This window comes from Diabrotica undecimpunctata, chromosome 3, assembly GCF_040954645.1.
Source record: "Diabrotica undecimpunctata isolate CICGRU chromosome 3, icDiaUnde3, whole genome shotgun sequence".
Taxonomy (NCBI): Eukaryota; Metazoa; Arthropoda; class Insecta; order Coleoptera; family Chrysomelidae; genus Diabrotica; species Diabrotica undecimpunctata.
In genome coordinates, this window is record NC_092805.1 from 170,497,483 (window position 1) to 170,518,863 (window position 21,381).

Sequence of the window (21,381 nt, forward strand, 5' to 3'; positions counted from 1 at the left end):
GATAAATAAATATTGATTGTCGGTAATTCGCAAAGTTCTATTTTATTTACTATTTAGTTTGTTTACTATTAATATTGGCTATGAGTACGGGTGCTTGGTTGTATAGTAATTTCCAGCCACTTTTAGTATGTCAAAAAGTAACTAACTTCTCAAAAAAATAATTACTAAATTCACTAGACAGTTCGGACTGGGATTAGCGAACCGAGTTTAATCTTTATTTGTACTGCACTTTCTTTTTGTTTCGACAGATTTAATAATAATTATTTTCTACTGCTTTTCGCTTCTGGTATTCGCTATTGCATTTTGATTTCAGAAGTAAGAACTGGTATGGGTGACGGTTTTGTTGCCTGTAATAGTTAGGGTACGTATCTGTAGCACGTTTTCATTTAGGTTTAATATTCATTCGACTGATAATTTCGTCTTTAGTAATTTTTTTTTTGTACAATAAAACGGAATAAACACGCCAATTTTAAAATCTGAAATTCTTCATGAAATAAGATTAGTCAAAATCAAGAAAGCAACTGGAGCAGACAACATATCAGCTGAACTCTTAAAAATTATACAAGATGACAGCAGCGGAAAAAAAGATGCGACGATTACAGGTTAATAATTAAACTGATAAGCCACACATCGAAAATTTTGTTTTTCACATTATTCATGAGAGAATAAGAATTCATTGCGAAAAAGACCTAGATGAAACCCAGTTTGGATTTAGGAAAGCACTTTATCTCTTATATGTACTTCTCGAAAAATGTCGCTACCTGTCTGGTATTCATCGATGACGAAAAGGCTTTCGATACGGTACAGCTTTTAAACATATTAAGAACCAAAGGCATTGGCAGTAGAGACCTGCGTATCATAGAAAACCTTTCATCATATAGTTATTGGATTTCCTAAATATGAAAAAAAAAATGGGTCTAAAAGTGAATGCTTCTAAGACAACATTTATGATATTTAGTTGCCAACCTCATGACAATGCTTCCCTACAGTTAGAGTAACAAAACATTGGGAGAGTTACTCACTTTAAATATCTGGTGTGCTACATGACAGAACAACTAGATACAAGTAAAGAGATCCAATGCAGAATTGAGGCAGCTCGATCAACGTTTCTAAAAATGCAATCATTCTTCTGTAATAGCAGCTTATACCTAAAATTACTTCAAAGAATAATCAAATGCTATAGTTGGTCAGTGTTGTTACAATGCATCAAGACCTGGACTATGAAGACTGATACGATCAATCACCTAGAGATGTGATTGCGTAGAAGAAGGCTCCGAATACCCTGGACAGCGATTCAGACCAACGAGGTTGTTTTAAAAAATAGCACAAATACCGTTCGTTAGTTATTAAGAACTATTAAATAAAAAAAAATTATATCTAGGGCATGTTCTTAAAGGAACATGCCCTAGGTATGTTCCTTTAAGGAACATGTACAGAATCCTTCAGCTTGTCATGAAAAGTAAAATCGAGAGCCATAGGAGAATTGGAAGGAAGCAGATGTCGTGGCCCAAGGACACTTTGGTATTTTTGCTTACCGTTATATTTAAGGTGAAGGTTTAGGGCTTTATCTTAAATGGGTTTTAGTACTTATATAAACGTTTATAAAGGAATATTTTACCTTTGTATTCTTTAGTGGTTAATAGTTATTGATTAGTTCTCTAAATAATAATTATAATCATTCGAAAATAATATTAGATATATATTTTTTTTTAATTTAGTTTATCAGTTCGACACAAAAATCCAAATTTTCCACCCTATTGCATAAATTCACCAAAGATATTTTTAATACCGAGTGAATTGAATAGAATAGAATAGAATAGAATAGAATAGAATTTATTTAATCAATATACAAAAATAGTTTTCTTTTTGACAAGTCAAAGTGAAACAATGATTAATATCATTGTTTGTGTGATTGATTGAATGATATCACAAATCACTGTTTTAGAATTGATTATCTTGTCAAGATTACGGATAATGTATATATATAAAAAACTCTGTTCATAATTTGTACATGTCTTGATCATGATCTGTTTCTTCAGTTTCTCTTGATTTTACACAAAATAATTTGACTAAATCCGTTTGGTTTTTTGATTATATGATTTTTATAAATCGAATTTATTTTAAAGCTTTCTGGCAAAGGTTTATTGTGAGTTTGTAGATCTTTTCTTATTAGTATTCTGACTAATAAATAGCATATTTTTACGGCAATTTTATGAATTACGGCAATGGAATCAACAAAGGAAAAATTTCAACTCCGATCGATCGATCCTATTATCGATGGATAATATCTGCACAACCTCGCACAACATCGCGACAATTGGAGGATTTGAATAAAATAAGTTGTGTTTTGGGGGAGTTTATGGTCACTCTCCATTTATTGCACCACCTAATAACTCGATCTAAATACTTTTGTGCTCTTTCGAATACAGACAATTGTCCACGCTCTCTATGTGGCCCTGACCTGCGGGGTGCAGTGTCATCTGCATACAAAAGAAGGGTTTCCGATCTATACTGCGGCCAGGGGATGTCGCTATTGTAGATTGTGTATAATATTGGAGCAAGAATTGAGCCCTGGGGTACTCCAGCTTGTGGAGTAAAGGGTGTGGATACAATGTCGCTAACTTTGATCCTGATCGTCTGATTGCAGAGATAGGAATTTATTTGATTAACAAAATGTGTGGGCAATCCAGCAATTTGGAATTTTTCGACCAGGCCTGTGTGCCAGACCTGATCGAATGCCTTCTGGACGTCTAGGAATATGCCTATGACGTGTTTTTATCCTATTGGAACCCTGGCTTCCATTAGAAAACCTCCCCATTCATTACGGTCTATGGGTATTCTCCTCTATGATCTACTGCCAAAGAAATTTCTTGCCATCCTCATCTAAATCATCCACCCATCGCGTTCTCGGTCTTCCAATAGCTATCTTCCCCTTTTAAAAGTTTTTTTGAAAGCCTGTTTTCTTCCATCCTAAACACATGGCCTGCGCATTGAAAACGCTATAGGCAGAAATACTAAGATAAGGGGAGCAAAGTTCCTAAAGCCTAAATAATCTGTCTCATAAGAAGAAGAAGATCTATTTGACGTCGAGATGTTTTATCACGGCTATCTTCGACGTTTCAAAAGTAGAATTTAGATATGCAGCATGTGAAGGCATCACTTCCAAATGGATCTAGCTGCATGGACCAATGCTCCACGCTGGCAATAGGCACGACTTCCGATTAGATTTTGGCGACATGAGTTAATGTTTCTTAAAAGAGCAGCATGGGAACTTATTGGTAATAATTAAATTTTTTCAGCATGAGTTTTATTGAAATCTCATTAGGTGAAGTGTCGTTAGGTCAACAGAGGCAATAGCCTTTAGGCAATTTTGAGGCGAAGTATATTTAGGTCAAGTATACTTTAGGTGAAATGGATTTAGGTCAATTGTATCTAGGCTAACAACTGATCACAAGCCAACAAAAGAAGTACTGGGCAGCAAGCAATATTAACTTTTTCAAACTCTACAAAAAAAATAACTAGCAAATATTTTATAACATAGGTGTTATTAAAAAGAGGCGCAGTGTACTATTATAAACATGAAATCACGTGTATATATTAATCGCGAGGGCAATTTCATAACGTTTATTACTGAATATATTAGAGATTCTTGTTGTTGTTATTATTTGGTTTTGTTAAATAGTAATAAACATTTATGTTTTTATTGATAAACCGATTAATTTTTTCATAGCACGTGGTTGGTATAAAAACAACACAAGCTATATACTAGATGTTCTTTTGCGTGGCCTAGGTTAAAGTACATTATATATATATATATATATATATATATATATATATATATATATATATATATATATATACATTCTATTTCATTCTATTCTACATTCAAATAACTTATGTGATAGAAACCTTAAGACCACTCAGTATTAGGATAAATGAGTATGTATCATAGATAAAAAATATAGAGTTTGACAGATCCCAAATACGCAAACATGTGTGAGAAAATGATAACAGTGCAATGGAAAGATGCATCAATATTCATAAAAGAAACGGAAATCAGAAAGAGAAAAATCAAACAAGCAGCCCTCATCTTACTTCATGAAGAAAATTTGTAGCAAACCCATCAACATAATGTAGCAGGCTGATAATTCATAATTAACGGTAGCGAGTAGAAACTACTCTGTGAAACCGATAGAGGATATAATTACTTTATGGATTTAGTACTCTCCCCAGGCTTGTTCTTGCTTTGGTTGTTTTTCTCCGACCCATAACCAGAGGAAACCAGGTCCAAATCTCAGTATTATTCTGTCTAAACCTCAAACTCCTTGCCTATATCCCCTCACCTTCTAACGCGCATAGGTTAGCGTGGTGGGTTATGATGATATAGTTAAGATAATCATTGCAAGGTAATGGCTGGCCTAGATATTAACCTCGCGAAAACAGAGTCTATCTACAAGTGAAGAAGACATAGAAGATCTACAGATTGATGACAATGGAACAATCAAAGGAAAGGATAAATTCAAATAGTTGGAGTTTATAATCACGAAAAAGGCAACAACAGAGGAAGAAATTACACAAAGATTAGGACAAACAAGAACAGCAATCCGACAACTTAACTCAGTATGGTGGGATAGACACCTAAATATGAAGACAAAAACACAGATTTATAAAACATTAGTGCGAAGTATTATGACATATGGGGCTGAAAATTGGATCATAAACAAGAAAAATAGCAGTAAGATAGTAGCAACAGAGATGGAATGCCTGCGAAGATGCTGCAGAGTAACAAGAATGGATAGGAGAAGTAATGACGAAATACAGTAAAGAACATTAATAGAAACAGACATACTAACATATATAGAACAAAAAAGACTAAAGTGGTATGGACATGTAAGAAGAACTAGCGACAGCAGATAGATAAAGAGAATAACCGAATGGAGCCCCATAGGAAGGAGGAAAAGAGGACGACCCCGAAAATCCTGGATGAACGAAGTAGACGACGCCATGAGTAAGAGAGGCCTAAACGGTGGAGACTGGGACAACAGAGAGAGATGGAAAAATATAATACCAAGACTATCACCGAAAGAAAAAATTATAGAACTGAAAGAAGGATTTCAGCGTATAAACTGGCATGTCATTGGTATTAGTGTAGTAAATAGAAAAGGCTAAGGTCAACGAATATTAAGGTTAAGAAGGAGTCAGCTTCTTGATACATATAAAATTTACTAAAAGCATCGCAGACATAAAAAACAAGAACACCAGAGTAACAAATGTTATTATAAAAGTGATCAAGATTACTTTTAATAAGACAGGCCTACGCTACATATTAACAAATCCATACAGAGGTGGAGATATTCTACGAAGAAGCAACTGAAACTATTAATTCAAAAGGTCACATGGCACAAGCTCAGAAGCAATGGAGACAACTGAGGGAGGCCTTTATTCAACAGTTATCATTGTAAGCTTGATGATAATGATGGTGAAACTTATAAATCAAAATAATAACATTACTTTTTCGTTAACTGGCTATATGATCATATTTATGAAGGTAAAATAATATAATAATATCTTACCATATAATATTTTCTAAAAGCCACTACTTTAGTACTTCACACTTTGTCTATCAATATTAAACAAAGGCATTTAAGGAAAGTGTATAATAACTTACGGTAAAATGACTAATGCAGCGATAAGAGCAACGAGTTGATATTATACCACAAAGTTCCAATTATATGTGGTAAATGGTAACCTTCTATTTGTGGATGGTATTTTTATCTACTACAATTTTCGTTGTTCGAAATTTGACAAAAAGTATAGGATTGGTAGTTATTTATCGATGTGACAAATAAAATAACAGTTGAGTGTCATTATTGCACATATTGTGAATTATTTTCATTAAAAAACTATTTTAAGAAGAGTGTATTATTAATATTTTAAATGAAGTTAAAAATTCCCTAATGTTGAATTTTTTCACAAAAAATTTGAAACAAAATTTTCATATCAATTCTAATAATAGTATAAATCTTTAAAGTGGCATAATGGCGGTATTTATGGCCAAAAGAAAACATAAGAAGAGATAAAAACTACAACATTTTCAATTAACTAGGTATATGTTCAATAAACAAATCAATACACGTAAATTTCATTATTAACAGAAAACAATGCAAACATTAGCGATCATGTGAAGAGTTTGTAATGTTATAAACGTTAAATTTTTGTTATTATCTTGAATAATTTTTCTCTAGATTTTTTTTATCTTTCTGTTTTGTTTTACTATTTTTCTACTAAAAATAGTTGGTGCTCAACTCTTTTTACAAGTATACATCCTTATCCAATTATTATTTTTCTATTAATTCAATTCCCCTATACTTTTCGTATAACCTTCGTGTACGTTTTGTCATTCTAGTCGTCTTCTTATGCTGTCTCCTTTCGAAGGTTGGCGATCCAAATGGCAAATGTAACTTTGGAAACTGCTGTACGAATGATTTCTGCTGATGAGCGATCAAACCATCTCCACCATCAGCTCTTGCAGCCACAGTTCTGGCTTTTTTCTACTGATCTTTAGCCCTATATCTTATCTTCGACTATCATTTGGAGAAGTTTGTATTTTTCACCTCTCAACAGTTAATTTTTTGTACCCATGAAATTCTCAGAATTGGTCTGTATAATATATAGATCTCAAAGGCATCTATTCTTTTTTCTGTTTCAAAGTCCACTGTAAATCTTTCACAGCCATACAGCAAAACAGAGAAGTGTCATATGTATTATTGAATAGTGCTGTTATCAAGTCTAGGCTTTTACTTTCGTTGTTTAAAATTAATTTAAGTAGCACATTAACATTGTCTGGACCGGTGGCTTTTCCGAGTGTCTTAGCTTTTACTGCATGAATAACTTCTTCTTTGGGTAATTCTGGACTTTTTCCATTTATTCGATAATCTGCGGATTGTGGGGAATAAGGTTTATCGTCGTCTAAAAGTATCTGAATGTATTCTTTCCATCTCTCCAGTTTGTCTTCTCTACCTATAATTATTTTGTTATTATTACTTCTTAATATTATTTCTTATATCTTTCTATGTCTGTCTGTCACTTCTTTCACTTTTTTATGGACATTAAAGGTGTAGTATCTTTGGTAAAGTTATCCTAGACTAAGTATTCTAGCCTAAAATATTTTATTTTTCTTTTTTGATAACACTTTGTGAAGATGTTTTTATTCTATTTTTAAACCTAACCTAACCTACAGGAATATGCATTTTGCTGCAGGACTTCGTCTGAAAGTCTATATAAAGAAAAAAAAAAGACTTAAATTATGACAGAAAAACATGAATTGGATGACTGATTTAAATAAGCACATAAATCTAATTAAGATATATAATAGATACTAATTCTAATTGTGTTTGTAATACAAACGTTCCCATCGTAAAACATTCATTAGGAAGTTTTGGTTTCGATAACAACTTTATCGCAAAATGGAATTTTCTGAAAACGTAATGCAAACAGCAGATACGGATCCTTATTTTACAATTTTTTTAGATTTTTTCGATTGTCAATAATGTTCAATTGTAATTCACCAATACTGGTCATACTAAACTTAGATACAGATAACGCAAAGGTTTCAGCACTATAGTGCTTCTCTACGTTTCAAAATATTCAAATAGTTTTTTAAATCATTTCATTGTTAACAATTTCTGCCGATTTTTAGCTGCCTATTTTTATAAAGATTTATATCAAAAATTTTGTTGTGTAAAAATAAAATCTAAGCAATATATTAATAATTGAACAATCAAATAATAAATAAGATTTTTATTCCTGTTAATGGTTTTGATAATATAAACGGCAATATCATAAAATGGAATTCATTTGGAAATTTCGGTTTCGATGATAATTTTCCAGATGAGTTTCCGAATGATGGAATGAGTATCATGAAAAAATGGACAATGAGCCAATTGAACAAAAACTTATGAATGAAAAAGTCAAGACAAATCGTATTGATTGATTGTATATCTCAATTAATAAACTCATGGACAAAAATATCGAATATTTTATAAGGAAGCCCAAAGTGCACAACCACAATTAATGGCAGTTTCTTGATTCTTAATTCTACACGAAATCGCTTATTGACATCGATGCACCTCATAAATGAGCTACTAAATGTTAGACAAGTTAATGTGAGTTGAAAAAAGTAGATGCCCTGCCAAAGTTCCATGTCTTCTCCAAAATCATTAAGCTCGTCGTTGAGAATTTGCAAGAACACATATTTACTGTTATGTCGACAACTGGAAAAATGTTGTTTTTACTGATAAGACTAGAATACTATTATGGAAGCTAGACAGTCAAAACCACGTCTCTTACGTAAGTGACTCTTACGATTAAAACATCCTGAAAGATCATGTTTTGCTATATGTTGGTTGCGTTGGATATGACAGATTCATGTTAATGCACGATAATGCTCGACCACGTGTTGCTGCCATAGTAAATAATTATCTTGATGAGGTTTAAATTAAAAGGTTGGATTGGCACCATTTAGCCCGGATTTAAATCCAATAGAGCAGCTTCGGCCTGCAGCACAGGATGAATTGAATGCAAGTCCCTACATGTACAAAATTTACTTGCAAGCATACTGAGAACGAGGCAAGCAGTAATAAGAGCTAGCGGGGGAATATTCGTTATTGAGCAAGCACTTCTTTTAGTTAAAATGACTTGTTTAAGCAATTTAAATTAGCATTTAAGTTTAAAATAACATAAGCTTATTTATTAAGCATCTTCGCAATAAACGACTTGATTGACAAGAATTTATTTGCAAAAAAAAAATATTCGATATTTTTGTCCATATCAACATTCTTTTTTTAACATTGAAACTCTTTGATTGTAAACATTTCATGAAAATATAAAAAATACATAAAAAATAATAAAATGCAATACCAACAAAAGACAAATATCTATTTAAAAAACCCAAAAGATAAGAAATAACCGTTGGACAAGAAATGGAAAATATTTGAAAACATATAATTCCATATAATATAATAATTCCAATTAAAAATATATGATCAGATTAAAATAAGAAAAATTAGGAAGAAGAAGTAAGTGGATCTTGGCAAAAAATTTCAGGATGAAAAAGAAAAAATTTGCTTGAAAAATAGTATTAAAAGCAAACAAGATAAAAAACTGTACGAAAAAATCCAAAAGATTGTGAAAAATAAAACATAAAAACAGAAAAGGGAAAAGTTGGGAAGAATTAGGAAAGGAAATTAACGAAAAGTAGAAGAGTATAGTGAAATAAAGACATTTTCGATACAGTAGATAGACCAATGATATATACAGGTCTAATGTAATTAGAAATACTAAGCTGTTATGGTACATTTAAAAATCATTGATAGCACAAGTGGGATAAAACCCATAAAAACAGTGACGGAGATTTTCTAAAATAAAATATTCAACATTGTTTTAAAAATATGTACCTATTTGGGTTTTACCTAAAATTTTTAAATATACCAATTTATTTCAATTTTTGTCATAAATTTTGTAGTTATTTTAATCAACAAATAATACAAGTACGTAATCTCTACAGGTACAAAATATTTTTAATTTCCAAAAAGAAGAGGGTCAATTGATAAGCTTTCAACTTTCTTAGAAAGGATTAAAATTTCCAAGCGGTAAAACGTATTTTGCAGATTGTGTTTGTAAAGTCCTGTGATTATAACATGCAATATTGTTAGTTCTATAATAAAAATCGATATTAATAAGTGAACTTAGGTGGTCAGATATGACTGGAGTTGGAGAAGCAACTACTTATAGACTATTAAAGCAACGAATGTGAGAAAGTATTACAGAAGTACCTAAAACGTCAACAGGAAGAAAACCCTTTCATATAAACGATACTGTGACACAATCGATTCGAAGAAAAGTTCATTCATTTTATTTGAGAAAAAAGAATCCTACTTTGGATAAACTTTTAGTAGATATTAATAAAGACGAATCTTTCGACGAGAACTTTAAGTGAATTAGGTCATTTATGAGAATAACAATAGAAAATCTGCGCTTATAGAGAAAGAAGAAATTATTTTTGGAGGAGACAATATTTAAGGGGAATTCGAAAATTCGACGATTGCTATAAAATTTGTGCTACCATTCATTTTCAAATATACTATAAATGCAAAAAGGAACAAAGGAAGGGGATAGCTTATAATAGATATATAATAATAATATTGTACAAAATATTAAAAAACACATACAAAATGGAACCAATACAAATAGACACACTAATTTACTTTTACGGCAACTACAAAAAAAAACTAAAGAGATTGAGAGACATTTGGAATGGGAGGATAGAAAAAATGAAGATAGAAATAAATGAAAAGAGGATCAGAATAATTATAGTAAATAATAAACACAAAAATTTAGAATAAAACATAGTAGGAACATACCATTATGTAGGGACTATCCTTTCAAATGATGGAAAAATAGACTTAGATATAGAAAAAAGACAAAGGAAGACAACTAACATATTACTATATTATGCAATGATTTCAACTTAAGAGTTTTTAAGACAATAGTTGTCCTTGGATACAATATATTACATATGCTAGCGAAGCATTGACATTACAGAAAAATTACAGAGTAAAAATAACAGATACATCAAGAATATCTACTAGAACAAAATAATGGAAGAAGTTGGTCGGAAACGGTCCAATAAAACGTAAAAACAAGAAAAAAAGCAGATTCAAAAATCTCAAAATAAAACAACCTCACCAATTATTTTTAAAATATCTTTTTTCAGGTAACTTTACATGGACTTACGTTTAATAAAATGATATAAATAGGAACTTATAGTACTATAGTTATTTATTAAAAACTTACTAGGCATCTTGGAAGTGCAAAAAATCTCTAAATTAACAATAAAAATATCACAACACAGCTGGAGCTAACGACAAAATGAGGAGTAAGACAGTACGACCGACTTTCTACACCGATTTACCGGTACCGTTGCAATTCACGTGTATGTAGGTATAATGGGATTTCTATAAATACAAATAGAATGAAGTTTACCGGTCGGATGTAAAAGAGTAATGTTGATCTGCAAATAAAAGGTGGTAGTACATATAGATGTAGGTGAAAGCTGCGTTGCCGGTTTTCCAGCAGCAATTTTCAGGTTTCGATTGGTTCTGATTTAGTAGTGGAAAATATTCGTTGGTTTCTTTGGATTTCTCCCACGAATATGTCCATTTGGCAACGATTTGATGATTATGTTGTGGTAGTGCAAATTTTTAATTGCTTCATTTGAATTTTGTCACTGGTTCAAAATAATAGAAATAATTTAAATCTATTATGGATATCATATTATTTTATAATATATATATATATATATATATATATATATATATATATATATATATATATATATAAATATAACCAATAGAGACATAACATTATAACATAACATACCATTAGAATTAAGAACGTCTCTATGTATTCTCAACATTGTTATATGACGTTAAAGCATGGACGTGTCCAATCATCAGAATATCACATGGAAACGAACTACTAGTCGTTCTGCACGGCCAATTTAATCTTGGAAAGGTAGTTGTTTATTACCCAAATTTGTATTCAACCCAAAAGAATACCGAAAAGTCTTTAAATGTGGACAAGAACGAAATAGAACAGTTTTTCGGTGTATGTTTAAATTGCTGGGAACAAATAAAAAACAATCCACTTCAATGACAATAGTCAGATAATTCCCGGAGATAAGTTAAACAAAATCAAACCGCTTTTAGAAGCAGTTATAGCAAATTTTCAGAAAATTACAATGCAGAAAAACTATCAGTAGATAAACAAGTTTTTCCTTTCAAAGGAAAACCTAGTCTAAAAATGTATATAAAAAACAAACCAAAAACGTGGGGCTATAAAGAGATTCTCCTATGCGATACTAAGAGAATTGTACATAATTTTTTTTTTTTTGATACGTGTCTACCACCCTCATCCCTCATCATTTTCTCCACCATGTCTCTTACGGAATCAAACATTCTGCAGTCACACTCTCTTACAAACTTCCCTCTTTCATCCGCCCAACGCTCAATTACAAATTAAACTGGACAGTTTGGGTATTCCCTCTGTAGGTACGGTACCTAGTAGATTGAAAGGATGTAATTCTACCGTGAGAAATTACATCCTTTTCTTTACATCTTTTACAACCTTTTTAACTACTGTAAAAATTACACATTGGTGGCCAAGAGCAGATAAACATAGTAGAGGAAGACCACCTACACGTTGGGCTGACGACATCAGGCGTATCACGAAAAATTAGCAACAAAGAGCACAAAATCGCAAAGAATGTAGGAGTTTAAGGGAGGCCTACGTCCAGCAGTGGACGTGATAAATGAAGGCTGGATGATGAATTTCTCTACCGACAAAAAGATGAAAAAGAAAGGAAGGGGGAGTTTCGAAGAACTTATCTACAACAAAGAAGGAATAACTCTTAGAGCTATCCAATGATACGACAACAAGCCGGTGCATTTACTGAGTTCGTTTGTAGGTACGTATCATATACGTCAAGTTCAAAAATGGGACAAAGCAAAGAAAGAAACCATTCTTGTTGAATGTCCTAACATTGTAACGGTTTACAATAAATGTATGGGTGGAGTGGACTTGTTGATGGCTTTATATAGAACTAGGATTCGTTCTAAAAAGTGGTACTTCCGCATTGTGTTCCATGTATTTGATTTAGGAGTTGTGAATGCTTGGTTACTTTATTAGGTTAATTATGCAAGGGAAGAGAAACCCAGGACGACGCAAAATATCCTGGCTAAGAAATTTGAGAGAGTGGTTCGTTTGCAGCTCATTAGAATTATTCAGAAGCGCGGCCAATAAAATTAAAATAGCGATGATGATTTCCAACCTCCGATAGGAGAAGGAACCCGAAGAAGAAGACGGTTACTTTATAAAAGAGGCACCCACTTACTGGGTAAAAAAAAACGATGAACTAACTGTTTTAGATTTCAAAGCATCTATTGCCGCTTGTCTTTCTTAAGAGCGTAAAGAGAGGCTCAAGAAGAGTGGAAGGTCCAGTTTATCTATAATGATAGAACAAGAAATAGAAAAAAAATTCAAAGAGGACCTATTGCTTCTCTACCGAAGAAAAACATACGGAAAGACAGAATAGGCTATTCGCCTAAATTTTGAAAAAAGCGCGGCCGCTGCAAGAAATCGGAATTAAGCCAAAAGTAATATGTGAAAAATGTAATGTAAATTTGTGCTTTACAACTAATTCTAATTGCTTTATGGACTTTCATAAAAATTAACTTTTTTTCTCGTTGTAACTTATGAGTCACAAACAGTATTAAAACAAAAAAAATAAAAAATTTTAAAAAATCTTCAAATTTGTTTCAATTTAATCCTGTCCTGGAAGTATATAATATCAGAAATTTTTTTTGCATTAAAAAAATTGGGCAGTACAGGGTTAATGCTTTCCAAGCATGTGGTTGCCTTTAAAAAAACAACCATATGCAATGAGGACACAAAAACTCTCCTGTTAATAATCCCGTAGTAAATCACAACGAAAACGCCAGGAAAAACTTTTCAGCCTTTAAAAATAAAACAACATGCTCGTTTTATTTTAAAACGCGTTAGAATATTATGATGGTATTCAGGAGCTGATCTCTCTTTATTTCATTTAGTTTTTAAACTGGAAAATTACCCTATGAAAGTGCTCAATTTATTGATAAGATAATATTTCAATAGTGATTGATTATGGATGAATATAACTTGAATATAATATTTCTTTTTTTAAAAGAAATAAATTATGAGTGTGTGATTTGAATAATGCAACATTTCTTTTTTTGTTTATCCAAAGCAAAAATAAACATCTTTAAGAAAAAAAAACTACTTTTATATACATATTTCGTAAAAATAGAGTTGGTTTGTTATCATAAACCATAAATTCATGTTAATGAAAATTAATTTTCATGAGTTTTCCAATAGGAATTTTTTAACTTGGTAGTTAGTAGAGGTCATACTGTTGCAGCTAAATCTGTCAAAGTGTGTGTTTTGCCAAATCACCATGGATAGATATAGCAGTGTGATGGATAAATTTCAGTGCACTGGTTTATTCAACAATCAAAACCACTTGTAGACTTTCACAGACTACAACTTGGTTAATTTATCGTCGTGATTTGACGTATAAACTAACCCTAAATGTCATCGAAAAATCATCTTCAGCGAAGTGCTGTCTATATTTTTTGGAATCGACGTTGACCAGTCCATCACCGTAAACAGTGAACGCTATAGGTGGATGACTGTAATATTCTTTTGACCTGAATTGGATGATACTGACATCAACGACGTGTGGTTTCAACAGAACGGCGCTACGTGTGACACAGCTCTTGCCACATTGGACATTCTACGCGAGCCATTTGAGTGTTTTTTTTTAGTCGCGTGTCTATCTAAATAAGCCACAACCGTAGCGATTCTTAAAGATAAAATCGTGGACAAGGGACAATCGTAAACCCGGGCACGTAGGGCCCAACCCCTTGAGCACCACGTCTCCGAACTGGACCTAGCCTAGAGCTAATGGTTTTAATTAAATTGCTTGCTTGCTTGCGATCCTTAAAGTGTTAACATAACTCCATGCGGTCGGTCAAATTTAGCTTGATTTATATTCCAGAGTCATAAAAAATTCATAATAGTATCGAGAATCCTTTCAGACAAATAAAATTTTGTTGCTATGCTATTAAACTGATACAATCAGAGAAGCAGATATCTCTATTTTAATCATATAAGTAATTTTTGGGAAAGGTACCATTAAAATAAATAATATCATTTGTTCTTAACTATTGTCTAATAAAAATAAGACAGACATGTACAAAACTTAATTGACTTAATGATAATTACAAGCTTAACCTTGAGTAGGTCCACAGAAGTTGTTATTAATTTTTGTGAAAATTATATAGTTGAAGATAGGCATGGGCCTTAATTGTTATAATTTGACAATGAATTTAGTTTTATGTTCATTGTAGAATTTATATTTATTTTATTTGTAAAGCTCTGCAGCTCATGTAGACCTAGATTTAGAGAGATAGTTTTTTTTCCACTGCTTCTTTTACTATATTTCTTCTGTTCCTATTTCAGTAATTTGTTTTTCCCATCTGATTATCTGTTACCTACCTCTAATATAATCAAAATCTTCTATACAACTGCTAGAATTATACCACACGTTCTTATAGTATTACGTCCGTAAATAAATTTTAATTTGATTACTAAACCTTTTCAATGATTACTGATTTTGAGTGCTAGATAGACTTGGTTCTTTTTTTCTCAACGTATCGGGTTCTTTCGAAGGTTGATGATGTGATAACTATTGCTAATCTGCTCTAAAAAGTTGATTTGAAAAACACTTGAATGACTATCTGAGGTTACGGAGCCAAGACATGCGTCTTGCTCCAACGCTACGTTTCCCTATAAGCGTTCTCTAACGGATAACTTGAGAAGCGGATATCTGGCCCTCTCATCATATGCCCTAGATATTATAAGTTTCGCATCTTTTGTTGATGTCAGTTTCTTTAGAAAGTCTTCGAAAAACCTCTTCAGTGGTAACTTGGTCTAACTAAGATATTTTTAGTATACCTTTGTAGAGACACATCTCAAAAACTCACCACTTTAGTCAGCGTGGCTGCTTCTATGCCATCTTCTTCTTCTTATTGCGCCATTTTCTTTCGAAGGTTGGCGATCTAAATGGCAATTGTAGCTTTGGAAACTGCTGCACGAAAGATTTCTGTAGATGAGCGGACAAACCATCTCCTCGGGTCTCTCAGCCATGAGTTTTGGCGTCTTCCAACTGATTTTTTACGCTGAACTTCACCTTCCAATATGATTTGGAGTCATTCATATCTTTCACCTCTCAACACATGACCCAAGTATTGTAATTTTCTCTCTTTAATTATGCTGAGTAATTCTTTTTGTTTACTTATGCGCCAAGTACCTCACACAATAGAAAGGTTTTTTTTTTCTGTTTCGGAGTTCATTGTCCAACTTTCACAGCCATACAGCAAAACCGAGAAAACGTAACATCTGAAAATTCTATTTCTAAGCTCTAGACAAAGGGATGATCTTATAAAAAATGTTTTCGTGTTCATGAGTGTTTTCCTCGCTTGTTCGATTCTTGATATGATTTCTTTTTTTGGATTACACTGACTGTTGATATTTGCTCCCAAATATTTTATGGAAGTTACCTGTTCTATTACTTGTCCCTTGCTATACAAATGTACGTTTGCTGGTATCTTTGAAAATATTAGAATTTTAGTTCTGGAATTATTTAGATGTAAACCGAACATTTCGCTATGATGAACTATCGCATTTATTATATTTTGATCTTGAACTCTTAATCTTGAATTTTGATTCCTGCTTGAACCTCGTCTAACGCTTTTCTGAATATAGATTCTGAATACAGATTAAATAATAGCGGTGATAAGACACAACCTTGTCGCACTCCTCGTCGAATTCGTATATCTTCGGATGTTATGTTTCAATTGTTGCCGTTTGGTGCCAATACCGTTCTGAAATAATTCGCAAATCTTGTTTGTCAATTACAGTTGTTCTCAGAATTTAGATCACCTTTTGATGGAAAACGCAGTTAAATGCTTTTCGATAATCAATAACACATGCATATACATCTACATTTATGTCTCTGCATCGTTGTATTAACACATTTAAGGCAAAAAGAGATTCTCGTGTTCCCAGTCCATTTCGAACTCCGAATTGAGTGTCAATCATCTAAAATTCACACTTATTGTAAATTCGTGTATGAATGATTTTGAGAAAAGTTTTAAAGACATGAGACATTGGATTTTTTTGGTAATGTTACGAATGTTGATTTTAACCAGTCTTCACCTGTGCCATATATCTTATTGAATTAGTGCTGTTATTAAGTTAAGGCTTTTACTTTCGTTGTCTGCAATTAATTTAAGTATTTCGACATTGATATTGTCTTGACCAGTGGCTTTTCCGTTCTTCTGAGCTTTTACAATATAAACAACTTCTTCTTTTGTTATTTTTAGACCTTTTTCATTTATTAGAGCATCAGTGGATGGTGGAGAACAAGGTCTATCATCGTCAAAAAGTGTCTGAATGTATCCTTTCCATCTCTCCAGTTTGTCTTCTGTACCTATAATTATCTTGTTATTATTATTTATTAATACTGTTTCTTGTCTTTTTCTGCGTCTATGCCATCTTAAAAGATACTAAATATGTAACGTCTCAAGATGGCCATTGTTTAGTTATTACTTAAAATGCTCTTACAAAAGAATTTTCATTTTCACACTAATTTTTATAAAGAAACTACTTACAATTTAAATTCGTATTTTTAGTTCTATCGAGAAACCATTATTATCTTTTATTAGCGTTTCATAAACAGTTTATGTATGTTCTCTCATCTAGAACATAACAGCGCACAAAGTTGGAGAGTATTAAAAGCATTAAGACAGGAAAAGAAAACAGATATAATTAATCAATCACACCCGATAAATAGGACGAGTATTTCGAAAAAATTTTAAATGAAGACAGACCAGACTTCAAATATAACAACGAAACCCATAATATTAATATCCTAGTCTCACCTATACGAATAACATTAAAAGAAGTAGAAGAGTTATGTTAATCGTTAAAAAATAACAAGAGACCTGGTCCGGGAAACATCACTGCTGAATTAATAAAATAAGGCACAGCAAAATTAAAGCCTGGCTCACTTTTTCTTAAGTTGTATTAACGGAGAGGAAATCCCAGAAGAATGGAAAACATATTCATAGCTACCATTCACAACTATTGACCATTCATTCTGCCTTATTCAGATTACTGAAAAGAAAATTGCCGTTTAATCAGGAAGTACATTTACTGTACGTTGACTTATGACAGGTATATGACAGAGTACAAGTTATAGAGTAACGAAAAAAGAATGCGCCCTTGCCTTACCCTTTGTCATTTAATTTTGATGTTTTCTGATTTTGTGTTGCCTAGTTTTATGTGTACTCATACTCATACTTATGAGATAATCCCGTCTTGACCTATCGAAGGCTTTAAATTAAAATTTAAATTGTATAAATCATGCATACACATCTTTGTTCGCATTCAAGCAGCATTGTGTTAGAAACGTATAAATAGAATAAAGCTTCTCTAGTTCTCATTCCAGTGGGAAAACTCAACAGAATGTAAAAAAAATGGAAAATTTTTTAAAACATCTTTCTCTAATTTATTTTGTGTTTGCACCACTGTTGCATTTTTCTATAAACATTTAAATTTTCCACTAGTCTACTTAGTAAATTATCTGGTTGTATTTATGAAAATTCCACTAATTATTATGTAAAAACCTATCATTTTGGCATTATAATATTTGGCAATTTGGAAATTTTAGAATGTAAACGACACCAATTAAATAAAGATATATTGCAGACTAATCAGGCATACTTTTATATAGATTATAAAATAATATGGATGTATCAATCATTTTAAATGGGCTTTAAGTGCATATTAAAACTGTGGTGACTCCAGACTTGCTTCCTTGATAAAAAAGTTAAGAGCATTAAGGTTATGTAGAAATTTAAATTTGTAACTTCTTTTCCTTGTTGTTTTTTTCCAAATTGATTGATAGAATGGCGCCCATTGCATCTTCCGAATGTCTTCTTATTGGATGTCCAGGACATCACCTTATCTTTTTCTTGACCTTCCTCTAGTTCTTAGGCCGTTTGATAAGTTACTTAGTGCTATTTTTCTAATCTGGGCTTTTCGATTCTACTTATGTGTCTGTTTTTCAAATTTTTTCTCTCTAGCTTATAGTCGATTTTGTTTTTTATATTACATCTTTACCTGAGATATCTATTGCGTTCCCATACACGATCCCATGGTATTTTTCCTTTGATATCTCTGATTATCTTTATTTCATACGTTTCTATTAAAAATTTTATTTTCTTAATATCGGATCTTGTCTCTACAATCTGTTTGCAATTTGGAAGTTAACTCAACATTATAAAATTTACAGGTAAAACTTCTCACAAGGAGATAGAAAGAATTGTTCAAACTACAGGGGGCTAAGTGTTATAAATTCACTCTCAAGACTGTATGGAAAAATAATATAAAACATAATTAAAAAAAAAAGGTGACAGATGCTAAAGAACAGAATGGCTTTCGTGCAGGCAGATCCTGTATGGACAGTATATTCTCTCTAAAGCAAGTTATCGAGAAAAGATTAGCCCACAACCTTTCAACTCATATAGTCTTTATAGATCTGACAAAGGCATACGATAGTGTACCACTTTCAATGCTTTGGGTAGCAATGGAAAAACAAGGAATAAGCAAAAAAAATATACAAGCAGTACAACAGCTCTACAAAAATATGACGGCAAACATTAAAACTGGAAATAGATTAACTAGGGAAATTCCTATTAGTAAGAGCCTAAAGCAAGGCTGCTGCATAGCACCTACACTCTTCAAAATATATCTAAATAAGGCACTCTCAGTGTGGAGAAGAAAGTGCTGCAATATGGACATCCCAATCGGAGATGATAGATTGTACACGATACACTTCGCTGACGACCAAGCCATTCTAGCTGAAGACGAGAGTGATGTAGGCTACATGCTTAGAAAACTGGAAGATGAGTATACCAAATGGGGCCTCACAATTAATATACAGAAAACTGAGTACTTAGTTGTAGGAGAAAAACCAGAAAGCCTACAAATCGAAATGGGAACTATAAAACCAACAGACAATTTCAAATACTTGGGAGTCCAAATAACATCAAAAGCAGGAAGTAGCGAAGAAATACACTCCAGGATTGGCCAAGCAAGATCAGCCACCAGACAGCTACACGGACTATTATGGAATAAAAAAAATAACAAAAGAAAATAAAAGAAGAATCTATAAAACAATAATAGAAAGTATTGGGCTGTACGGCGCCGAACTCTAGGAAGTAAACCAAAGAAACAAATCAAAAATTAAGGCCATGGAAATGAATTACTGGAGACGATGTTGCCAGCTCACTAGACTTGATAGGGTGAGAAACGAAGATATTCGTAGAGAAATGGAAATCGATCTAGACATAATAGACACAATCGAAGCCAAAAGACTTAACTGGTATGGGCACCTTCAGAGAATGCCTGAAAATAGATGGCCAAAAAAAAATAGAAGAATGGACTCCGCCAACTAGAAGAAAACGAGGTAGACCAAGACGATCCTGGAGAGACGATGTCGACGATGCAATGACCGCCAGAGATTTAACAACTGAAGATTGCTTCGACAGAAAACGCTGGAAATTAGGATGCGAGAGGCGGCGCCAGCTGTAGAAGACTCGCTTGTTATATATATATATACTTCTCACAATGTGAGAAAATATATATGGAGATAAAAGCAAAGTTAATGATTGATGTTGTATTGCAGAATGCATCAGCAGTAATTATATTTTCCCATCTTTTCTGTCACTTTCTCTCCTAAAGTAACTGGTACTTCCTATAAAGTAAGAATCTTATCCTTTGTTAGATTCATTTTCAAGCGTATTCTTTCTGAAACATTTCTTAATTCTTAAAGCATTTTGTGTAGCAAGTTGAGTTCGCTACTAATAATGACACTATCGTCCACAAAGCAAAGTTGACTCAGATCTCATTACTCACCAAGTAGCTATAACTCGCCTTGTATATTGATAGTCGATTCTTTCAATAGCTATATGATAATACAATTTACTTTTGAATCGAATTCTTTATATCTCCTCAATCTGTGTAGGTAACTTTGCATCCCCAGAACACCGCAGATAAGTTCGCCAGTTTGTAGGGAAATTCAGACCAACTTTATTATCTTAAGGCACCACAAGGAACCATTCAAGCTAAATTAAGAAACTAATGAGCATCAAACTCTGAACTGAATTTGGATTGGTAAATCTAGCGATGCTTAAAAGTATATACACCGGCATTATGACTGAAAAATATAAATCTGATTAAATGGGTAAAAATTGTGTCATCTAATAAAGTTGTGAAGGGAAAACAAAGACGCAGAAGTAGATTGAAGAATCCGCATGATATGGGCTGCCGTTGGCATGAACTATCCTCAAGAACAATATTTCTATGACGTCAAGGTAAACGTTTTCAATTCTTGCATTCTTTCAGCGATGACATACGGTCTAAACTCCAGGTATACGAAATACATCGTACAATGGAGACCTAGGTTACATAAGAGGGGTGTGGGTTGACCTCCAAAGAGATTACTGAACGATGGAAAAGAAAAATCGAGAAGATATGGCACCAGGTAGCAAGAGACAAATTAAAATGGAAACGCCAAGAGGAGACTTACGTCCAGGAGTGGTCAGTCAAGAGCTGTTAAAAGAAGAAGAAGAATAGCACATAACTATTGCTTATATA

The 21,381-nt window shown here is 32.6% G+C and overlaps 1 protein-coding gene across 3 annotated transcripts in view; it reads right to left on the reverse strand.

The window, feature by feature from the left end:
- LOC140437805 (alpha-tocopherol transfer protein-like) overlaps window positions 1-21,381 on the reverse strand; it is a 96,458-nt gene that overhangs the window by 30,022 nt on the left and 45,055 nt on the right. The window contains exon 1 of one of the 3 annotated variants that reach the window (XM_072527556.1): window positions 10,855-11,064. The exons of the other annotated variants lie outside the window; for them this stretch is intronic. Within the exon in view, the coding sequence (XP_072383657.1) occupies window positions 10,855-10,861 (7 nt within the window). The 5' untranslated portion in view covers window positions 10,862-11,064. Of the gene's footprint in view, window positions 1-10,854; window positions 11,065-21,381 lie in introns of those variants that run through there. 3 annotated transcript variants of the gene reach the window in all.